Source organism: Mastacembelus armatus, chromosome 15, assembly GCF_900324485.2.
Source record: "Mastacembelus armatus chromosome 15, fMasArm1.2, whole genome shotgun sequence".
Lineage (NCBI taxonomy): Eukaryota > Metazoa > Chordata > Actinopteri > Synbranchiformes > Mastacembelidae > Mastacembelus > Mastacembelus armatus.
In genome coordinates this window covers 11,101,484-11,123,744 of record NC_046647.1, presented here as the reverse complement: position 1 = coordinate 11,123,744, position 22,261 = coordinate 11,101,484, and the positions used below count along the sequence as shown (strand labels likewise).

The 22,261-nt window shown below is 40.6% G+C and overlaps 1 protein-coding gene across 1 annotated transcript; it reads right to left on the bottom strand.

Moving 5' to 3' along the window:
• Window positions 1-3,812: 3,812 nt before the first annotated feature.
• thbs2a (thrombospondin 2a) lies at window positions 3,813-20,008 on the bottom strand. The gene is made up of 23 exons (XM_026309199.2): window positions 19,699-20,008; window positions 19,326-19,391; window positions 18,475-19,028; window positions 18,024-18,108; window positions 15,392-15,591; window positions 13,929-14,069; window positions 13,750-13,843; window positions 13,338-13,508; window positions 12,360-12,536; window positions 11,866-12,039; window positions 11,358-11,485; window positions 11,100-11,252; window positions 9,614-9,832; window positions 9,401-9,508; window positions 9,147-9,306; window positions 8,932-9,050; window positions 8,605-8,839; window positions 7,128-7,355; window positions 6,720-6,991; window positions 6,536-6,633; window positions 6,080-6,219; window positions 5,767-5,797; window positions 3,813-5,435 (listed from the first exon to the last, which is right to left on the bottom strand). Exons 2-23 carry the CDS (start codon window positions 19,384-19,386, stop codon window positions 5,432-5,434), a joined length of 3,552 nt encoding a protein of 1,183 aa, XP_026164984.1. The 5' UTR covers window positions 19,387-19,391; window positions 19,699-20,008; the 3' UTR covers window positions 3,813-5,431.
• Window positions 20,009-22,261: the final 2,253 nt, after the last annotated feature.

Below are 22,261 nucleotides of genomic sequence, written 5' to 3'. Positions count from 1 at the left end.
ATTGACCCCAAAATGTGAATTACTGCCCATATCAACAAATATATAGCATTCAAATTATAAATGCTAATTAGCCAAGTAAAGGTCCACCATTTAAATGCATCCATCACTAGTGACTGATTTTTCTCACCTTTGTTGGCACAGACTTGTGACAGTTCAGCAGCCTGCAGAATTGGCTTTACTGTGCTTTCAGGTGCATGTGGTATATAATGTGATGTCTGCACTGTGAAAAAATGTTTATGTGTGCCAAAATCTTTAATGCTGCTCCACAGGCTTCCTGTGTACAGCACACAGCCCAGCACACACCACAGAGGAGGTCTGGTTTACACCTGGAAACTTGGGAGGTTGTCGCAGACTCAGTGTTTAGGCTCTACGTATTGCTCTAAGAGCCTAGTCATCTTTGTATTTGCCGCATGTCAGTGATTTCAAATTATTTGTTTTATTTTGGTTTCTGTGAAGTGGAAGCCGTGTCTTTCTCAAGGACACCTCACTGGCATCGTTTCAGAACAACTGGGCTTTTGAGCACATATTGGGTTGTTTTAAAAAGTTGGTGTAGTTGGAATTCATCCAGCACTAAGGTTAAAGCTTCTGTGGTGAAATGGGGCCTTTCGATGGGTAAATGTGGTATCACAATGCAGAGACAACACTGCCTCATAAATATTAAACAATTTCATGGACATTTGTATTCTCAGATAATACCATTAAAACAAACAGAATTTACCTGACAGCAAAGGGAAGTAAGGGATATGTTGATTGTGTCCTCTCTCAAAAGATAACGGGGCTGTATTTATTCTAAGTTTATTTTTGTAAGTCAGATAAATCAGACTTCAGGGGGCCTGGAGCTATCTCCACGGTCTGGCTTTGTTTTGTGTAAGGTTACTGCCAGACCAAGACTTCACAAACTGATTTAATGAGACCCAATGCATCTGTTCCCAGTTTCACACCGGTGGAAACAAGCCTTGCTTTGACTCCCTGAACGCTTCTGAGTATCATACTTGCATACTGTCCTTGAAAAAAAAAATAAAAAAAACACTTCTATTTGGCTTTTAGCAAATGTCCAAAAATTACATTACTGCTTTTCTTCTGCTTCGGAAACTCGTTTCTCTTTTCCCTCTTTCCTGCTCGAATATTCCTTCTACTTCTTCTTAGATCCTGTTTCTTGATTGTTGTTCCAGTCCCTGATGACAGTCATCTAAAGCAGGCTGGTAAGTAAAGCATCTGAAAACCACTGAGTAATATCAAAAAGCTGGGTTCATGTAGTCAGCTTAGAGCCCCTGTGCTGCAAGACTCCAGCTTGCAACTTTTGGCACCAATGTTTTCTGGGAGCAATGCAGGCTGCCCTCAAAAGCTGGCAGAAAGGGCCATGGATAGTTTCCCAATGACTAGAGGAACTCATGTCCTGAAAAAAAATGACTTACTTTATTTCAAGGGACAGAAGCTCACTCGTTAAACAAGCCAGTGGAAACACTAATTGCTGATTTCACAAACCAACAATTACGGGAAACAGAAAAAAAATGCATTCTTCTTAGGAGTCATAGCTAGTATTGCTTTTTGATCAAAAATATGTTTTTGCTGATGCAGTGAACTGAATACTTAACTTTTATTTGACTTTATTATGTGAAATGGGTAGTTTACCAGTTTTACATATCAGGTCTTTTGGGAACCAGACCTTCATTCTTTTGTTAATTTGTCTGTTGTCCACTCGTTTTATATAAGTGTAATAATAAATTACTGGAGTGACTCTGTGATCACTCACAAATGGAGATTATCAGATTATCCCTTGAAACACTGTTGTCATTTTTTTTTGTTTAAATTATTTCATGACATTTCTGAAAGCAGGCCACACTAATAACCCTTTTTGTTTTTTAAGAGACAATATATTTGTATCAAACCACAAATCTTTTTTTTAAAAGCATATTTCTTTATGTTTTAAGAACAGTACTATATTTGGAGCAGATGAAATAAGGTCTCACCGAGAGGTGATATGAAAACTAGAAGTAGAGGAAAGAACGAGGAGGAAGTGCATCTGATGCAGAGTGGAGAAAGTCAGCGAGGAGAATAGTGTCTGTAGTTACAGGAGTCCAGAATCAGACAGTCTGGTATTTCACACCACACATAGAGCAGATCTGCTATAAAACCTGTATTTGAATAAGAGGCTACCATATCCACGCTCAGCTTTCTGTGTGTCTGTGTGTCTGTGTGTCTTTGTGCAGTTAAAACTGACAATCTGGTGCTGAGCTCCACATCCGGACGTCCAAGATAAACACACATTAAAACCACTATCTGACCTTTAACTCATTCAGTAATGATGACCTCATCTGTCCAAACTGCTCACCTTGTGACACATTTTCTTAAATCCCACTGGTGAAAGTGGATTTTCTTTATGCCCTTGCAGTTAATTGGATTCAGTTTGCTTGAGGTTATTCATCCTTTTAAAATGCCTGCTGCTTGTTAAACACCCATCTCAGCAGAAAATGCTGGTTTACTGTGTCACACATTGACATCCTCTGGCAAAGCTGTGTGAACCACCCTGGAACGTGCTCTGGGCTTTAAACCAACCACCCATGCCAGACCCATATAGACCCATGCCTTTGGTGTGTGCCACGTGGACTATTCCAAGAGCCTCAACCCAAATATGCCTGCCACAGAGCTACGAAAGCAAAGTTTTGACTTCCCCCTTTTCCCTAATAGCGCATTTTTTTCCTGGCCTCACCATCATTTATTTAACTCCTTCACTCCCAGGTTTTTACAGCTGGTCTGGTACCAAACCACACATAAAACTTTTTTATACTGCTAACATGAGATTTGGAAACTCAGTTGTACATCACCAGAGGTTAACTCTGCTGAGGTAGTGAAAAATGTTTTAATTTTATTTTACTACAAACAATATTTGAAGACTAGCCTTGTGTCGAGAGGTTGATTTTCTTTTAAATAAAAAGAAGAGGGAGGCTTTTACTGGAAACTGACTGTTCATATTCCCTCATCTATTTTTGCAAGGTAATGTTCCAGACACGGAGCAGACAGACTTGTTATGTTTGATAAACTTTTCAGATAGTTGAGCGGCATGATGAAAAGAGACTGTTGCTGAGTGCTTTAGAGCTGCAAATGAATGCACATTAGTGCTGCAAGTGATGATTGTTTGAAATCAGGCTATCAGTACAAATCTGATCATATTTATTTTTCTTATTGGAAACAAGTTGTATCAAAGGGCCAAAACCAACAATGAATTGTTCCTAGTAACAAGTATTTTATGTATATCCAAAGCCTGATATAGCTTCTCTGTATCACAGAGCTCCATAAACATTAACTAGTTCATTAAGTAGACATTAATTAGTCACACCATTGCACTTGGTGACATGTTAAGTGACATTTATTCTCAACATGGGCACTGTTTTTTTTGTTTTTTTTTCCTTTGAGCCAATCTGACAAATAGTAACTGTAGATACGCACTGGTGCACCAAACACATTTGAATCTGCTGCTGAAACAAATGTATAAACTACAGCTGTGCAGCCAAAATTATCAAGCCTTTAAAATGAGATTAGTTTTTTTTTTATATATTTAAACCTTCACTAAGAACACAGGAGCCTGAGAGCTACAGACAGGTCAGGGTGCTGAGAAAGAGATAGCGTGTTATAAATGTTAGATTTGGCCCTTTTATGGGATGTCATTTTATGGGACAGCAATAAAAACAGAAAACAATGCTAACCTTATTATTTACATTATTTTAACTGCTGTGCTAAATATTGGTAACGATGGTTAAAAGTCACAGTAACCACTTGAGGATACCGCTGAATCTTCTACATAATCAACAAAATGGTGTACAAGTGCTTTATTTATGAAACAGAACAATCTTACACTAATGTCTGTAGAAAATGTATATCTAACAACACAAGTATACAAAAACATTTACATATTGTGCATTGCAAACTCTTAAAAATGACCACGATGGAATATGCTCTGACAACATTACATTAAGGCGTCTTCAATCCACAGTCTCACAGCCACACTTTGCTTTTAGAGACCTTCATATGGATTCCTTTCTAACCAACTCTGTAAAGCTCCACTGCATCCATAAGCGACGAATGCCACTATTTATGAATAGCACATGATTGACAAGGTAAACTGTATAAAATGTTTTCGCTGCTGATCTTCACAGCTCCATCACACATAATGGCTGACTGCAGAAAGCCTGAATCTCAGCTCTTGATGTAATACGGCTCTTGGCGGCTGGTGAACAACATGAGATTTTTCAAGCGATCAGGCACCTAATCTGCATTTGGATTTATTTCACTACCTTTTCCACAGATGTTGTAACACTTTTGTTGTAGATGTGTTATAGATAAAATGTGTTTGAATATCAGATAAAAAAAAAAGGGGGGTGCTTGCTACAGTGACTCTAGCCGCAGCAATTTTGTTGATGGACCATTTATACTTGGAGGACAATGAAGCCCTGTCTGTACATCTTAAGAAAATAAACACAGTGGCTTTTTAACGTACACATTCTACCAGAATGAACTTTGGCAGCTGTTATCGCACATGTAGACACATGCATGTGTTTATGTGTGTGATTATTTAAAAAACAGCACATGTTTATCCTCTGTGAAGCTTCACACTACAGTTTATCCAAAAGATTTGAAAAACTAACAAGTAAAGGAAGTGCATGACAACCCTAAAAAACAAAATCAATACTATAATGTGTTATCTTGATGTTTGTGATATTCAATTATGCAGTTTGTCAGTGTAAACAAATAAATAAGTATTTACAAACTGTAGCAAAAAAAAAATGCAAACACACAAAACAAGCAGAGCATAAATAATTTACAAAAGAAATTATAATACAAACTTAGTATAAACACCTTTGGCACTTTCTAAAATGGCTTATTTAAATCATTCACTCAATTTCTCCATATAAAAAAACACATTCAGGATAAAAAAGAGTCAGGAGAATAGTAATGGACAGTTAAGTGATTATGATTTGGTTACAGTTCATCAGGCATTGTATGATCAGTTGTTCTGCAAAACAGAAGCCATGAATGAGACTCTTATTTCCCATGTATGAAAGACAGAACAATCAAATCACTTACAAGTTGAAGAAATTAAGAAAGTGTAGGAAAGCACATACAGCCTGGAAGTGGTTGTACAATGAATCCTTTAAAAATGTAGACATAGGTACACTAGTTATAATTAGATACTGTATTCTGTAGAGGAGTTTAAAAAGAAATGTGTCTAGTCTCATCACTTTTTCTTTCCCAGCTTGGGAAATGTGTATAAGTCATCAGGAAAACTGAAATCCACCATGGTTTCCTCTCCAGTGGATGGATCAAGGCAAATCTTGGAAATGTATGGAAAGAGTCATTTATGTGGAAATGGATTTAGTCATGGTAAGAGTCTTGTGTTTTGCCGTCCGATGTTTTTCTATCCAACTTGCTTCAGTTATCTGTGGAAATATCAGAAAATAGCTTCCATTAATACCACATCCATGATTAAAACACTCACATAGTCAGTATAGTGCAGGACTGCAGGAACAACAGTCAGTGGGACAAAAAGCACATTTTCTGCAACATGGCTGCGATTGTGAAAAAGCTGCAGGCTGATTTTCCACTGTTTAGCACTTAACAGAAGATTTAAAGTCCTTGGGCCAACACACAAGGCCTTCCACAGTGCATCTGAGGAATAACACATAGGCAAGCTGACAAGCAAAAACATAGCGTGACTTTTTTTTTTCTTGCTTCAGCCAACACACAACACAAAACCGCTTTCACCATTACCTTGTGAACACTGTTGGCAACTCCGGCTTATCTGAGATTTGAAAAAGATGTTGACATTCAGACTTTACTTATTTTTCTAATTCAGTATTCTATTCAATAAAATCCTTGGCTTTCTTTGCAGTTTCCTAGTAAGTAAATCATTTATACCAACTTCAAAAACGAATTCTCCATTGGTTTCTACACATTATAAACATGGTGATGGCTGCTATTGTGCATCTGCTTTAATCACACATGCACATACATATAATAATCAGTTATGGTAAAAGAAACATTAGGACAATAACGTTAAAGTAATGAAAGTGTTTGTACGAACCTCTGCACTCATACTTGAGGTCGGAGAAGAACACCAGCTCTTGTGAGAAGACAAACAGACCTAACCTTCCTCCGGCAAACGTCTTGTCATAAACTGGTCCTGAGTCAGCCATGATCTGTTTACCTTCATAGACCACAACTCTGCAAAATACACGACAAACATAAACTTAATGTGTCGAGATTGCGGTGCCTATGTAATGTACAGCAGTATTTTCAGTGAATGACAAGTGGTTACCTGTATCTCAATGACCAGAAAACATTTCAGTTCTTTTCTAGATTTCTGTTCCTCTCTGCTCTTGCAATATATTTCTATATATCCTTCCAATATTTACCACGTGGCAAAGAAATTACAGTAGGAAGATATGATTACATTACATGCTCACTGAAGCCCTTTCAATCAAAGTTCCCAGAGACAGAAACAACCAGGTTTCTTGTTCAGGTCAACTTTATTTCTTACCTTATAAAACCAGTCTTTGGTCTGTGGATGAGGTGCCACCTGTATGCTGTGTAATCCTTCCAACCAATGTTTTTGGGGTCATGCCACAGAGTTCGCACCTATATGAAATATTTAACAACACTTTTAATGTTAATACAGCTACAGCCTTTAAAGTAAAGAAAACAGCATTCTGACTACAGCCCACCTGTCCAGGAGTATTGCCCGTGTGCCACAAAGCATTCCTGAGGTGTTCTCCAGTGCCAGTGGTCGAGTTGACAACTTTGAGCGAAACGCCAGAGATGCCAAAAGCCTTAGAGGGCTTGTCCTCCCAGTAAGTCTGGGTGATCTGCTTCCACATCACTACGTAAAAGCGTGAACTTGACTGGTAGCCGAACACAAAGCCTGCATAGTCATCATCTCTGTCTGTGTTCACGTACATTGTTCCACTGAAGTCCACAGCACTGAACTCATCGAAACCTGCGATTGTGTGAAACAAACACTATGCTAAGTCTTGAGGCTACAGAGGATTCAGTCAAACAGAGTTTTATGTCTCTTAAACAGCGGCAAATTAACATGAAATGGCAGCTGCAGAATAAATGTGTGTACTGCTCACCTACTGCAATGCCCGGATCAGAGTTAGCAGTCTGAACCAACTCTTTGCCCTGGTGTCTGACCACCCAATTAGGATCAATTTGAGTGGTTCCTTTAGGATCCAAATGGACCATCTGGAACTTCCTGAAGTCTGTGGTACTAATGGCACTGTTCTCTGGACACACATCAAGAATATCTGGGATACTGTCATTGTCAAAGTCATCTTTGCAGGCATCCCCTCTTCCATCACCTGTTGACAAATGACATAAAATCAATACATTTGACTTAATTCAAATTAAACATGCAAGATAAAACTATGTTCTTGCCATTAGGAAAAGATGTTTATGGCTGCTGATGCAACTGTTGTAATACTCCCATTGCAGTTGAGGAACTCCTCCAAGTAAATATTGAAAATGAATGGAAAAAATAGCAATTCCTCCCAGGAAACTGGGAGACATTATGTCTTTGCCAAGTCTACTATGGCAAATTAGCCATATTTTCACGCCTGTGACAACTTCCACTGATATTTGTAACTATCTGAAGCCTGAAGTCTATTAGAAACAGACTGCAGGCCAGGAGCTCAGAATGCAAAGGACGCCAGTGGCTAATGAAGGCCACTGCATGGGAGTAGATCATTACTTTCTGTCACCGTCTTTGTTATTGCACAAGGGGCTAAAACGATTCTATCAAATAAACACTATGTGACGCGCTGTAAAGAGTGTGAAAGCTTCAGTTCCCCCTTTGTGGTCTGTTTCCAGTTACAGACAGCTGTGCAAACTCCAGGTAACCCTGCTTAAATCAGGCGCTGTGGATTAATCATGAGCATAGCCTCAAGGAAATAAAAACTTCACAGCCTGGCGTTTGCTCTCCTGGACGGCTCACTGAAGTCATGCGGAATGACATCACCCATGCCAACTCGGTCGCTGACTCTTTCCACTTTCACCAGATTTCACACCTGCTGCACTAAAGCTAATTACTAACTATGAAACCATCTGGGGCGGAAGCCTACTGAAGCAAAAAGTGAACATCCCTGAATAAATGATAATTATTTATTATCCCTGATAAATATGATAGTGACAATACACAGAAAATACTGGGCCATTATTCAGTCCAAGCTATAAATCTAGCTATCGATTGTCAGACAAGCACAGCTATAACCTCAGTAAGTCTTCCAGATCAGGATAAATCATATCTACCTAGATTTCTAGTGGTTATAGAGGTTTGTTAGTTTTGCTGTGGCAAAAATGAAAGTACTACAACTTCAGCCTGCGTTTACCTACATTTGACTCAGGAAAATGTTAACACAAGTAATTTGGAGAAGAAAAATTTCAGCACCTTTCTTTATGATATTTTCTGCATTACAGCAATAAACAATAAATATCACTTGGCAAATATGCAAAATATCAATAGCTGCACTGAAAAGCAGATGGCATGCACCCAATGCTGCACACTTTCTTCTTCTTAAGACTCTTTAGATTCTTTAAATGTTCCATTCTCACCATCAGAGTCCAGCTGGTCTGCGTTGGGTGTTAGTCTGCAGTTGTCTTTGTCGTCAGGTATCCCATCATCGTCATCATCATAATCACATGCATCTCCTCTTCCATCCTTGTCATGGTCGGCCTGGTTGGCGTTGGCCACGTAGGGACAGTTGTCCAAGTTGTTCTGATGGCCGTCTTCATCAATGTCCTGGTTATTGTCACACTGATCTCCAACCAGGTCATTGTCTACATCAGTCTGTTGGATAAATACAGATGTTAACTGTATCACCAATTTCTGTGAGTACTCTTGTAGTGGAATGTGTCTTTATGTGCACTGTGGTACAGTACCTGGTCAGGATTGTGCAGCATTGGACAGTTGTCACACTGGTCACCAACTCCATCCATATCAGTATCCTTTTGGTCAGTGTTGTACACATAGGGGCAGTTGTCATTTTCATTCAGAATTTCTGAGAAAAAAGGGGCAGTTGATGACAAACAGAATAATGACTGACCCTGGATGGAGTAATTTGATTATTTTATCGATTTAGACTTAGTTATTTTACCATCCCCATCAATGTCCACTGCACAGGCGTCGCCTTCTCCATTGTGGTCAGTGTCTATCTGTGCTGGGTTGTGCTCATAAGGACAGTTGTCACAGCGGTCGCCGACTTCATCCTTGTCAAAGTCAAACTGGCGAGGATTGTAAAGGAGCGGGCAGTTGTCCTGCAGCAGAAAGTTTATATTGTTAGTGAAGTTTTGAATTTCCATTAATCTGGTTATAGATTAAAATGTGTCCACTTGTTAAAAACTTCCTTACCCGCTCATCCAGAATTCCATCATTGTCGTCATCTTTGTCACAAGCATCTCCTTGACCGTCTTTGTCAAAGTCTTCTTGTCCAGAGTTGGGTAGACTAGGACAGTTATCCTGGAAAGTTCAGAAACAGAACAGATACGGTGGTTTAGAATCACTGAAGGAAATCTTAGAATAAGAAATCTCAAATAAGGTGACAAAGTTCAAAAGAATAAATACCTTCTTGCAGTGATAAGTTGCATTGGCACCACACACAAGGTTCTGATTGGGCCAGCCATCCAAGTCTGAGTCTTCTCCACAAATGAAGCCATCTCCAGCATAACCGGTCCTACACTCACACTTGTACATGGGGTCACTGAAGTGGCTGATGTAGATGCATTCGGCATATTTGTGACAGTTGTGGGTCCTCTCTTTACATGGGTTCTCTGGCTCACACACCTAAAGAAAAAGGAGGGCAGGTGGGACAGCATAATGAGATTTGCTGCTGACCACATCCAACATCAAGGGCATGAGATGGGATCTGCCTGAAAAAGAAAAAATGCCTTTCCATGTTGAAATGTTCAAGTTAAGGAGTCAAGCACTTATTTTACCACTACTCCTTGTTGCCTTTTAGAAGGCCTCTCCAAGCAGTGGGATAGTCCAAGGAAAAATGAAGGGGTAACGGAGAGACTTTGGAAAAACCCAAGATGTAGGGCACTTCTGGGCATGATTGACTTCATGAAATCCCACTTAATGCATCACACACCCTACAATGACCTACTGTTGCCCTTTATGTTGCAGCACAAGGTAGCCACAGCTGCCACTCATTACTGAGGATTAACTCCAATTTGGATGCCACTCCATGAGCTCATAAAGCAGAAAGTGACAACCATTATGGTCATTTGATCAAAGCTATGAAATGAAGCCCCTTTATGCCAGCAATGAGACAATTCCCTTTTCCGCAAATCAGTTTGTGAAATTACGGCATCGCATCAAAGACAAGCAGGTTGCAGAAGCCAAAAAGTGACAAAATGGTCCCACAAGGGACATTATGCAAGTGCCACTCAAGATTTGCAAGGAACGTTTTCCAGGGACCAGTGATCACTAGGTAGCAGAAAACATTGTGCTAGATAATTTGAGCTATATGACATTTCATATTACCTGTGATATGGCTAAAATTTTGCATTGTTGACTGGATGGAAAAATGGAAATTTTGAGTTGTTTGATTGATTCAGTTGGAATAGTCAAAGTTAAGAAAAACAAATCACATGATTTTGCCTGAATAAAAACACTCATCCTTTCATTGTGTGCAGTAAAAACAAAATCTATTGTTTCGCAAGGACCAGAGATGTGTAACATATGTTTGTTGTTAGGAGTTGCCCAATTTTCCTCCCACTGCTTTTGCTTGCTAATGTCGGTTCAAGGTGAGCTGCATTCATATACTGTATGGTGGCCCACAGCCTCCCCTCCAGAAGTATCCAAATACTCTCACTGGAAGAATGAGGCTTATAAATCACCCAAACTGACACTTCCATCATTTATAAACTGGCTTCTGACATAGAAATTGATGCAGCTCCTTTTGAAAACCTGCCTGGAACTAAATGCTCACACAGTGTCCCTTTACTTTACCACATTTTGTTCTCACTTTTCCAAAACTTACCGCTGTCTGGATGGCACCCAATCAATATTCTATTATTGGCAGCGAAGGAGCGTAACTTCAGCTCACCTGTTTGTTCTTTTTGGCAGCCTCGACGCCCATCCCGAATGGCTGGGTTCCCTTGTAGCGCTTTGGACAGGGCAGGCAGTGGAAACCTGGATCAGTGTTGACACAGCGCTGTGATCCACTCACTTTGTAGCAAACATCAGACACCATGTCGCACTATAGGAAGGAAAGAAAAGCATCAGCAAAATGATGAACATTTACATGAAGGAAGTCTTCCATACAAGTGTGGTTTATTCAGAAAAGAAGATCAGGAACTTTTACCTCATTAATGTCTTCACAGTGGGTACCATTTCCACGGTAACCAGCGGGACATGGGCCGCACTCCCAGGATCCATCAGGAGAGCTGTTGCAGTCCACTCCACCGAAGCATGGGTTAGACAGACAGCCATCTGCAGGGGTTATAGATGGCAAAAATAATAGAAACAGGATCAACCTTGCAAGATATATCTGTATAGTGTGTGTCCAAATCATTCAACCTCATATTGTAGAGATTATTATTTCAATTTGAAACTTCGAGATAAACAGCCACCAACTGAAACATGGTGTGCATGTACAGAATGACCTAACAATTAAGACTTTAAAGGGCTTTTTTTAACTCAAATTACAGAAATTACAGATTTTCTCACCAAAGTTCTGGGTGCGCTTAGATTTTGACCTTTACATGTGTTTCATGTCAATCCTTCCACTGGTTATGGAGATATCTCAGTCTGGACCAAAGTGGTAAAAACAATGTTGGGTAAAAACATATTGTAGAGTGACCGGTGCTCACCAATAGGACAGTCTTTTTTGTTGCAGCTGTCACTGTCGTTGGCTTCTCCGATGCACTTCTTTCCACCATACTGAGGGTGAGGGCTGTTGCACTCACGCGCACGACTTTTGACTCCCCCTCCGCATGTTGCTGAACAGGTTGCCCACGGAGACCAAGGACCCCAACCACCATCAACTAAAAGATACAGAGATTGATGTTCAGTGGCTTTTCCACAGATTTTTCAACTCTTTCTTTCTGAATAAAAAGAAGTCAGCATTCATAGTCCAAAATCTGAAAAGCAGCCAGAGTCAGAAGCCTGGAACTTAATACTATAAGAGAAAACATACTGAGCTGATTTGGGTCAACATTTCCTGAAAGACAGACAGGCCAACGCACATGGGGAATGTTGCCTCAGGGGAACCACGAGGTACAAGGAAGTCTGGCTGACACAGACACTAGCTGCTGTAATGGAGATACTGCTTTTCAGTGTTCCCTTCAAGGGCTGAACTACTCACTGGGACACGGCTCAGCAGTGCAGCGCTGAGTCTCTCTCCCACTCCCCTCACAGTCTTTGCCCCCCAGCTGCGGCACAGGAGCGTTGCAGTGTCGTATCCTGGTGATCTGTCCTTCTCCACAGGTCACTGAGCAGGACGACCACGGCGACCACAGACTCCAGCCTCCGTCCTGGCGAACTGGGCACCACACGTCAAAATATATCAGGCAGTGATTGCCAATACACACGTCACTATACTCTAGACATACGTTCAGACAAATAGTTTTGGACGTGTAATTTACAAAAAAAAAGCCCACCATATATTTAAAAGTAAACATTATATGGTGTTGCAACTTTTAAAGATGTTCTCAGATGTTTGCGGCAGTATTTATGTCAGTGTGGATAAACTATCCTTCACACAAATGCAGTGTAACGTTAGCTGCGAGCTGTAAAACATGCCAGTCCAATTCATCAGTTCCAGCATCCAGCACAAATCTAATGAAATCTCTTGACACGCTACCTTCATCTAATGATCAAGTTCATTAATGTTTCATATTTGGCATGGCATGCGGCAGTGAATCGCTGCACTGTGGAACATGCTGTCATCCAGTGATTTATTTGGAATTAACTTTGACTGGACACACCCTGCAGCTCGATCATGCGATCCAGAGCTTCACCCAGATACAGCTTCACTCAGATGGATCCATTTTCCAAAGATTTATTGAGGCATGAAGTTTTTTTGAGGGTTTTTTTTCATTTCAGAACGATCTCATCTCATATCTAACTCATCTTTAACTCATCTCATATTTTTTCACAGTTCCATCACATTCCTCCCTACCATATGTCACACTGCTGTTTGTTTTAGATTATCATGTAGTTGTGGCAATGGCAAACATCTGCTTTGATCCGGATAAAATCACTAGCACCAAGGCAGTTACTACTGGTTACCAAATGCTTACATTTAAACTGAGTGACAGGAGATTTTTAAATATATCCTCACCACGGCTGTCACATTTGCCCAGGCTGCACTTGCGAGTCTGGATAGAAGGTCCGGTGCAGGGGTTACTGGTTGCGTCACATGATCGGCCCCTCTGTTGAGTTCCTATCCCACAGGTGACTGTGCACTCTGTCCACTCTGACCAGGGGGACCAGCCATCCTCACTGTCTTTGGCTGGAAGAAGCAAAAGTACAAGATCAACATGGCTGCACTGTTTTTATTCTTTATACCAACCTGTCTTATATTTACCATTTTGCTCACAAATTGGCTGCAACAATCATGATATTAACATGTAACATACGTGAAATATTGTTTTATGGCGTTTTGCACTGTTCATTCTAAACAACATGGATGCATAAAATTGCCTGTGTGTGTTTATCTGCCAAGTGACTCATAAGGTGTTCCGGCTACTTACGCATACAAACGGGGCAGCACTCGCCATCAATAAATGAGGGGTTGGCACAGGCCACTGGGGGGCATGTGATTTGGTGACACACAATCTTGGACTCCTACCATTGGTGAATATTAGAGAGATATCAGGGTCAATGATACTCACAATAAATATGTACATACTTCCATGGGACTTGACATTACCTGGCAGGTACATTTGGTGCAGCTGTCTACAACCCAGTCTTCCTTATCGTCAAACAGGCGGCCATCCTGCCAGCACATGTTTTTCTCTTTAGAGTTCCTCATCCTCCCAAGGGCCTCCTTCATGACTGTGTTCTCCTCTGTCTGGACGTTCAACAACAGACAGAAATGTAGTCAGAAAAGCGATCAGTCAGAAATTATTAGGACACACTTGTGATAAAAGTATACTTTCACCAAGTATATCCTGCTCCAGCAGAAGTACTGTTACTGACTTAAATATTATTCAAATACAAGGAAGATTACTGATGTTGAAAACCAGTCAGGTTAAAGCACAAACAGCACACAGTGAGAATCACAGCCACCACTATACATAAGAACCAAAAACAGCGTCTTTTCAGTGAATCTGCTTTCCCAATATAAATATCCCTCTCTACTTTAGTGAAGCTCTGAGACAGGTAGCATATCATCCTGAGATGTTTCATGAATGAAAAGAACCTCAGCAAAAAAAAAAAAGGACCAGAAATAGACAAAAGAAAATCCACCTACACAAACAGCTTCACCATTGTATGAATAAAAATACTTATAAAATGCTATTTTTTGCTCTTCATTGTCTCAAATTGCACTAACACTCAAGTTCTTTAAATTTTTTGATGTTTCGAGGAAAACCACCCACTGAAAAGTAGTGCTCTGTTTTGCACACTCTAACCTCCAACCCAACTGGAGACCAAGGGATCTCTGGCTGGACTTCCCAGCTCTTGGGAACTGTCAGTTGAAAAACAACTGCCAAAGTGTGTAGTATGTGTGTGTCTGGGTCTGTGTGTGTTCTCCTTTTGGAAAAGGGAGGCAGCAGTGTATAGTACTAGAATCTAAGACACCACTTGGTCTGGAAGAGCCTCAGGGACCCTTCTCATCCCGGCCGTCTTTTTTTTTTCCCCCCCCCAAAGTTCATGCCCAGAGTCTCTTATTGCTTGGTGGTTCCCAGAGGAAACATATGGGCTGTTTAAACACAGCCAGACATTAGGCTGGACCCCATCGCTGCCAGGGAACACTTCCTATAGCCACAGGTAACATGTCATAAAATCTGTCTGACTCACGCTGCCATAGATAGCAGGAGTCAAACGGGTCCAGCCACCACAGGCGACTCTATAAACAGCGCTGTGGCTACTCACTGTTTGCTTTTAAAGCGAAGTGAGTTACCTAGTAACCTAAGTCAAACCTCTAACCTCCTGGCTGTGTTGCTGAGGACTGTGTCATTTATTATGCTAAAATGTCACTTTTTTATCTACAGTATATATATATTTCCCCACACAGAGCCAGACTTTGATGATTTCACATTCATCACTGAAAGTGGCCTGTAAAATACTGAAAATTGGGCAGTAGCTTCTCTAAAACAAACACAAGTCAGGATTATGTTGATTTTACGTTGAATCTGTCAGGTTAACATATTTGTCACTTCTGCTACTTACCACTTTCTGCAAACCATCGATGAGGTTACTGACGACAACACGGAGGCCTTTGAGCTCCTGGAACATGGTGCTAAGCTCCTCGCAGGAGCGTTCGCACATATCTGCACCCATCTCGTCTGTCTTCTGACCTATAATGTTTGTAGTGATGGAGGGACTTACATCCACGATTTCTGTGCTCTCGCTCACAATATTAGCATCATCTGGAGGGGCAAAAATAAAGAGACAGCAGGATAAATGAGGAAGCCATCAAATGAATGAGACACAGACTGGTGATGGAAACCACATTTGAGAGATATGATGATTGAAAGACAAGGATTCAGATCAGGGAGCATATTTCCTGTTTTTGTGTAGTCAACCAAAAGATCACAACAATGCTGTGATTACAGTGTTTATCGTGTTCCCCAAAACAGATGTTCAGTCAGCACTGTTTGATTTGAAAAATGGATCTGTTTGAAATGGTGACAGTAAATCTTTCCACCAGAGATGACAGCAGGTTTAGCTGTGGGAGGACGAGTGGGAATGACACTGTGCAGCTCAAAAAGCAGAGATTCAAGTGTTTCTCGTGATGAGAAAAACACATGTCATAAATCTCCATGGCTTTTTCGATAAGTGGACACTTGAACAAGTGACCACACATGGATTTACAAGAAGCCTGCAAAGGTGATCAGCAGCACAGGCAGTAGAGATGTCTAGATGTCAGCATACTGGAGCGAAAATCCCTTTAGTCACAGCATTTAACATTCACAGAGAGAAACTCCCGTCTTCCAGTGTAAGTGAAAAGGAATGCAACTATCAGCAACATGGTAGTTTGAAGGGTGTGATGAGTGTTGAGTCATCTTTGCAAATCTGGAGCAGGAAGTCAAGCCCAGAATAACGTCTCTCCCAGCTAGGAACAAAAATCCAAATCACATAGCAGGACAGAGATGTTTGCATTAAATATTTAGAACGATCTATTAGCAGAAATGGAATATAATATTCACAAATATGTTGTCATTATTGTGTAATCACCAGAAGATATCCAATTTTAAATCCACATAGAGTGGTTCTCCTTTCTCAGAGGTAGGTCGCATTGTGCAATCCCACCACTAGAAGATGCTAAATCTTTCACATTTTACACTTTGCACCTTTCAATCAACACAACCCCCTCAGTTTATTGCTCAAACTGTTTCCCCTCATTTGTATCTCAAACTGAGCTTCAGTTCTAAACTTATAGAAATGTTATGAATGTGTGACGGTGATAACAAAGATAAAGGACACATAACAGAGCTCCATGTAATGTTGTCATTCAGCCAAAGCATAGCACATACAGTATATACAACTGCTCTGGATCTTGTTATGTGAGTTGGTGAAGATTAATAGCAAACCGAGAACTCTAAATCATAAAGCCATCTAAATTGCCCAATGATGTTCCACTGTAGTGAGTTCTATGTTTTCTTTCCTTTTCAGTCTGCTGGATTCATTCAAACCTCTGGAGGGTGTGTGTGTGTGCATGTGAATGTGCGCTAGTTGATCTGTGGAAGCGTTTACACATTCTTCTCTCCCTGATAGACAATTTCTAGTTATTTTTTTTTTTTCAAAGCAGATAGAGGAAAGACTTAAAAATTAGCAAAAATCTTAAGTTGTCATTAATGTCCAACATGACAGCTTTATGAGCATGGGTTGTGTGAGTGTATGAGTAACTTTTGGCATTAAAATAGCTACCAGTGCATAATTTTGGCTGGTACCAGGCAGCATGCAGAAAGCTTCCAGGCCTTGGCGACATTTCTTAAACAAATAAACTCCTTTAGCTGGAATCTACCACTGATCATGGAAACAGTAGTGCAACAACTGCTCTATCCTGCACAAATCTACACATGGCATATAGATTTGTTACAGCAACACTGTTTCCAGATCTGGTGACCCTTTGGCTTTGTTGTAAAGGATGACTGCCTACATATATACTCAGACATCTGTATATTTTTGTTTGTAGCAACTCCTTGCTGAGGATCACGCGGTGCTATTCCTCATGCGAGCAAATCCTCAGCTGAAAAAAGCAATCCAATCAGCCAGCTCATGACTTCATTATGTGTGTGTGTGTGTGTGTGTGTGTGTGTGTGTATGCGCAGCTGGAATTGGAAGCTCCCTGCTCTACAATATACCATTCACTTTCTCTTTTCTATTTTCTCTCCCAGGGTATTATCCTGAGTCCTCTGCCAATAGACATAAATGTAAACATCTGTACCTCCTTTTGTTCACCACACATGCACTATTAACCTCAAGCATCGACACTGCTGTTTCCGTAAACATGAAGTAATGGTAGGACATCTTGCCACATATCAAATGTGCAACCTCTTTGACTCACTTAAAAAAAAAAAAAGAAAGAGATAACTTTATAGAAAGGGAATCTACTGGGAAAACTACACTGGGGAGTTGCTGTGGTTGCTGCTTAACAAAACACAGATATGATGTTTTGGAGAACTGCATGTGAAAGTGTTTCCCAATCACATCTGCAAGGTATCGGGGCTTGAAATGATTTGTAAGTACAATTATTTTGACTCGTCTTTTCAATACAGACGTGGTTCCCATAGATCCAGTATAGTGGACACCTTTGGATGAATGCACCTTATAGACAACCACAACCATCCACTCTCACCTTGTTTAGTGACCTCACAGTCTCTGCTTAGGAGGACGTCCTCCACTGGCGTGTCAAAGATGAAACGCACATTCTGCAGAAGGCCCTGTATATTAAGAAAAAACACACTGTAGTTACAGACTCTATTTCGCTATTATATAGACATTTTAACCACTTTGGTATGTTCCATATGTGACATGCCCATTTTCAGAACCTGTTTTTTAAGTATACACTTATTTTTACACACTTTGGGCAATTTAGAGTCTAAATTTGGAGTCCTTCCCACAGAAGAACCAAGGCAACCCAGAGCTAGTCTGCTGTAGTTTGAAGAAGGAGTAAATTAGTATCTCCTTCTGGAAATTGATGTTTAGAGTCCACAATTTTGTTTCTTGTAACTTAAAAGAGGTGGCAAAGTATTGCCCAGCACAGTTAGAACAGCAGCCTTGTCTAGAAGCCACAGTCTCTGGCTTACCCTGAAGTGATTCTCCCGAATGGATCCCTTTGCAACATACATGCGGCTTCCCTCAGCCCGCAGCTGCTCGTAGAAAGGCTCGTCCAGGATGAAGCTGTCTATCAGGCTGCAGCCCACAAACAGGTGTGCATTTTCCCCATGAACATAAAGTGTGATATTCTTCCACTGTGAGTCAGACAGGTCCACATCCTCGAAGGATACAATATTCTGCGAGCCATCTGCCCAGTATATCAAGTCCAGAGTGTTGGCTCGTCCGTTGGACACAATCTCAAACTGTCTCCGGCCATCAGAGCTCTCCAAACCAATCAGGGTCCCCCGAGAGGCACGGTCCTGGCGTATGCTGGCCACAAACACAAAGCCCTCATTGTTTTGGATCTGTTGTAGTATTTGTTTTAGTATGGGGGGGCTCACTGGCGGTAGGTGGTCGAAGCGAATGAAGCGGTAAGCTGGGGCATCTGAGTTTTGGCCCCTGAACTGTTTGGCCCCCAGAGTCTTGCGAGTGATGTGGCTTATTTCAAACAAGTCAAATGATGTCTCATCCTCCTGCTCACCGTCTCCAAATCAGATAAGAGGAAATGGAAACAGACAGTTACTTTATGGGGAAAGAAGAGTTCACAAACCCTGTTCAAAAACAAATGTACTTTTTTTAAGGCAGAGGAATAATAGCAAATGAAAATTAGCACAAATATTCAGAGCTTAGTCTTCAGTTTCCCCTTATCTTGCACCTCATTAGTGAGACTTCTAGCACTGATTTTGTTTCAACAATCAATACTCTATAACTAACTATTAATATGATCATTACTATTAATTATTATTACTGTTTGTCAGCGTTGCAGTGATTTTCTACTCACCTTGAGGTAATGCATGGAGGAAATTAAACAGCAGCAGCAAGAAGAGACTTCTGAGTATCATATTGCCTTCAAAAGAAAGAAACAACACAAATGCTTTCAGTCAGTTTGTACAGCTCTCCTGTCTTTTCTGGGTCCATCTCAAATGTTGAGTTTACACTTTCATCTCTCGGTTACTCGATGAATAAACGGGGGAAAACATGTAAACGACATAAGATTAAAGTAAAATCAGCTACAATAAGTGTTCGCGGCATCAGCATGCTGACTGTCGAGGAATAAAATCGCGATCAATTTTTCAAGTTGAAATTTGTCACGTAGTTTATCTCATACAATCTCATACAATCCCCTCGATAAATTTGCCGTCCATGTGACTTACCTGTCGAAGACAGTTAATAGTTTTAAATATCCGAAAATAATGAAAAAATAAACTTAATGGATGATTTCAGCTGAGGGCTAAATGAATGGAAAGTAGTAGCTCCTGTAAAGCTGGTGCGTAAAAAGGTAAAGTCCACTTTGGTTCACTGCATCCACAGTCTGGAGGCTTTGACGCACAACAGTGACTGAGGCTCCCACCTCCCCGCTCTTATATAGAGGCTCGCAGAGAGCCTGTCAATCAAAATCTTTTAGGTATGAAGAGACAGAGTCACTTAATTATCTTCCGATGGCGTTATTTTTTTTATCCGTGCACACACACACACACACACACACACACACACACACCCTCACACACACACACACACACACACACACACACACACAGACTGGTATTAACGATTCATGATCCCTCCTCCTTTTCTCTCTCTCTCTCTCTCTCTGTCTCCCGCACCGTGATGCCCAGCATCCCCTGACTATCAAACCCACATTCCCACTCACTCTGACTGGGAATAAGAGGGAGGTAAGCTGTTTTACTTTGGAGGTACTGGAGGAAACTATGGTGATTAAGTAGCCAAAACCAGATTAAACTGCTGAAGTCTCATAGGTGCACTTCCTAAATGCAGTGCTATACAATTAGTAACAATAGAAGTGTAATAAAATCAGAGATTTGTGGGGACACACCTCCCTTTGATCCTCTTCAGGTGAAGTGTTTTTTGTACTTTCCTGAATACCAATGTGTCAATAACTCAAATAATGAATCCCAGCTATGTCTGCAATGTGAGACACGATGAACAGAAAAATGAGCTCTAAAACAATAGATACCTTGGATGCTTCTGTTGGCAAGCAGTGTCTTGTGTCTGGAGACTGTGAGGTATTTGCTAAAGCTTCTGTACTGCGGCGTCTAGGGGGGAAAAAAACGCTGCTACAACGCCTCATTCTTGGATCCCTGTGGAGGGATGATTGGGCTGGATGTGAGTAGGCCTTTGTGTACCAATAGGATACATCTCAGGGATGGTTTGCGTCAATCGGAAATGTGCGTTCAATTTAGAGGGGAAAAAAAAGGGGGTGAAGAACAGATAGTTTTTTACCAAATGACTTTCAACAACATGGCTTCACTAACCTGACAGAAATTAGAAACAGTAGAGGACGTTTACACAGACATCCAAGAATATAACAATCTTTGATGATACAGGAATTCTGCAGTGGCCTGAGGCCATCAGATTAAAACTGTCAGGGGTGGAAAAAGTTGAAATATTCCACAAACTTGCACTTGTTAAATGTGGTAGTTCAACTGTCAGCTGTAGTTTCGTAAGACAGGTTTTAATCAGTTTGAATGTGTTTATTAGAAATCATCAATCACCAGAGCTGTTTTATTCTAAAGCAAGGTTGTCTGTAAGCTCTACTTGGATACATACTGCACTATAATGATTAATTAACTAAAAAAGAGCTATTATTCTGTATGTACCTATTTTCCAGATGCCTCAACTAATACCTTTCACTTTGAAAACTGCATTTACTGACTTTCGTGAGAAACACTGGAACTGAGCTTTACTTGTGGAGTGAAAAAAGTTCAGATAAAAAGGCAGTTTTGTCCTCAACATCACCTTTAAAACACGCAGAACTAGTGCAGAGCAAATGTAGCCGCTGGAAGTAAAATTGTTATGTAGTTTTATCCATGCATACTCAACATTTACAAATATTAGAAAAGAATAAAAAGTAGCAACAAATTAATATCAGACTTGTTTGCACCAAACTGTGCCATAAAGAGGAAGTCATAAACACTCTGCTCTTAAATATTTTTCAAAACAGAATTTGCAGAGCTCGCATTTCCATGACCATTAAGATGTAGTTATTAACTTTCTGGGTCATTTGAACGACACCATGAACTAGGGCTTATCTAATAAGCAGCAGAAACCCATACACAAACATGGAGTCCTCTCCTAACGCTACAAATACCAGATATGTGGAGGAGCCATGAGATGAAGGTGATGGATGTCTGTTAGGTTGATAAACAACTATAGTTTCCAGTTCTCTTCTCCAACTGGTGACTTCATCATGGAGGTTTATGTGTTTTTAACAAAAAATTGGTTCAGTGTGACTCAGGAGTGCGATCCAAAAAGGAAATCTGGCACCTGAAATGTTTAAAGTACTAAGAACTGGAGAGAGTGACACATGTAACATGCAAATCTTACATCCTCTGTAAGATACAATAGTGTGGGGAATGGTGAATATAGAGAGGTTAGGTAGAAATGGTCTGCCTAGTTAGAATTTACTTCAAATAGCCTGTTATACTTTATCACGCCAAAAGTTGAGTAATGCCAATGAAACTAATTTGGCCAGAAACGCTGGCATTGTAAAATATCCTTGCATAATCTCCCAAATGGAATGACGGCTGTGTTTGCATGACAACAGCGTTATAATGTACTATATGTATTTAAATATCTGCAGAGAAGGAGCATTTTCATTGGATGCTACATGGGAGGCAGAAGCTTTCTTCTCAGTGCTGTGGCCAGCAGGATTGGCCAGACTAAAGACTGTCTAAACTAAAGCCTGGCATTAGCTCA

Bases quoted from the DNA above. Each gene is read 5' to 3' on its own strand.
- thbs2a (XM_026309199.2), bottom strand. From the start codon at position 19,386: ATGATACTCAGAAGTCTCTTCTTGCTGCTGCTGTTTAATTTCCTCCAT. The intron at 18,109-18,474 runs GTAAGCCAGAGA...CTTAATATACAG, and splicing joins TTCGGGAGAATCACTTCAGG to GGCCTTCTGCAGAATGTGCG. The intron at 11,486-11,865 runs GTGAGCACCGGT...TAACCCCTGCAG, and splicing joins CAAAAAAGACTGTCCTATTG to ATGGCTGTCTGTCTAACCCA.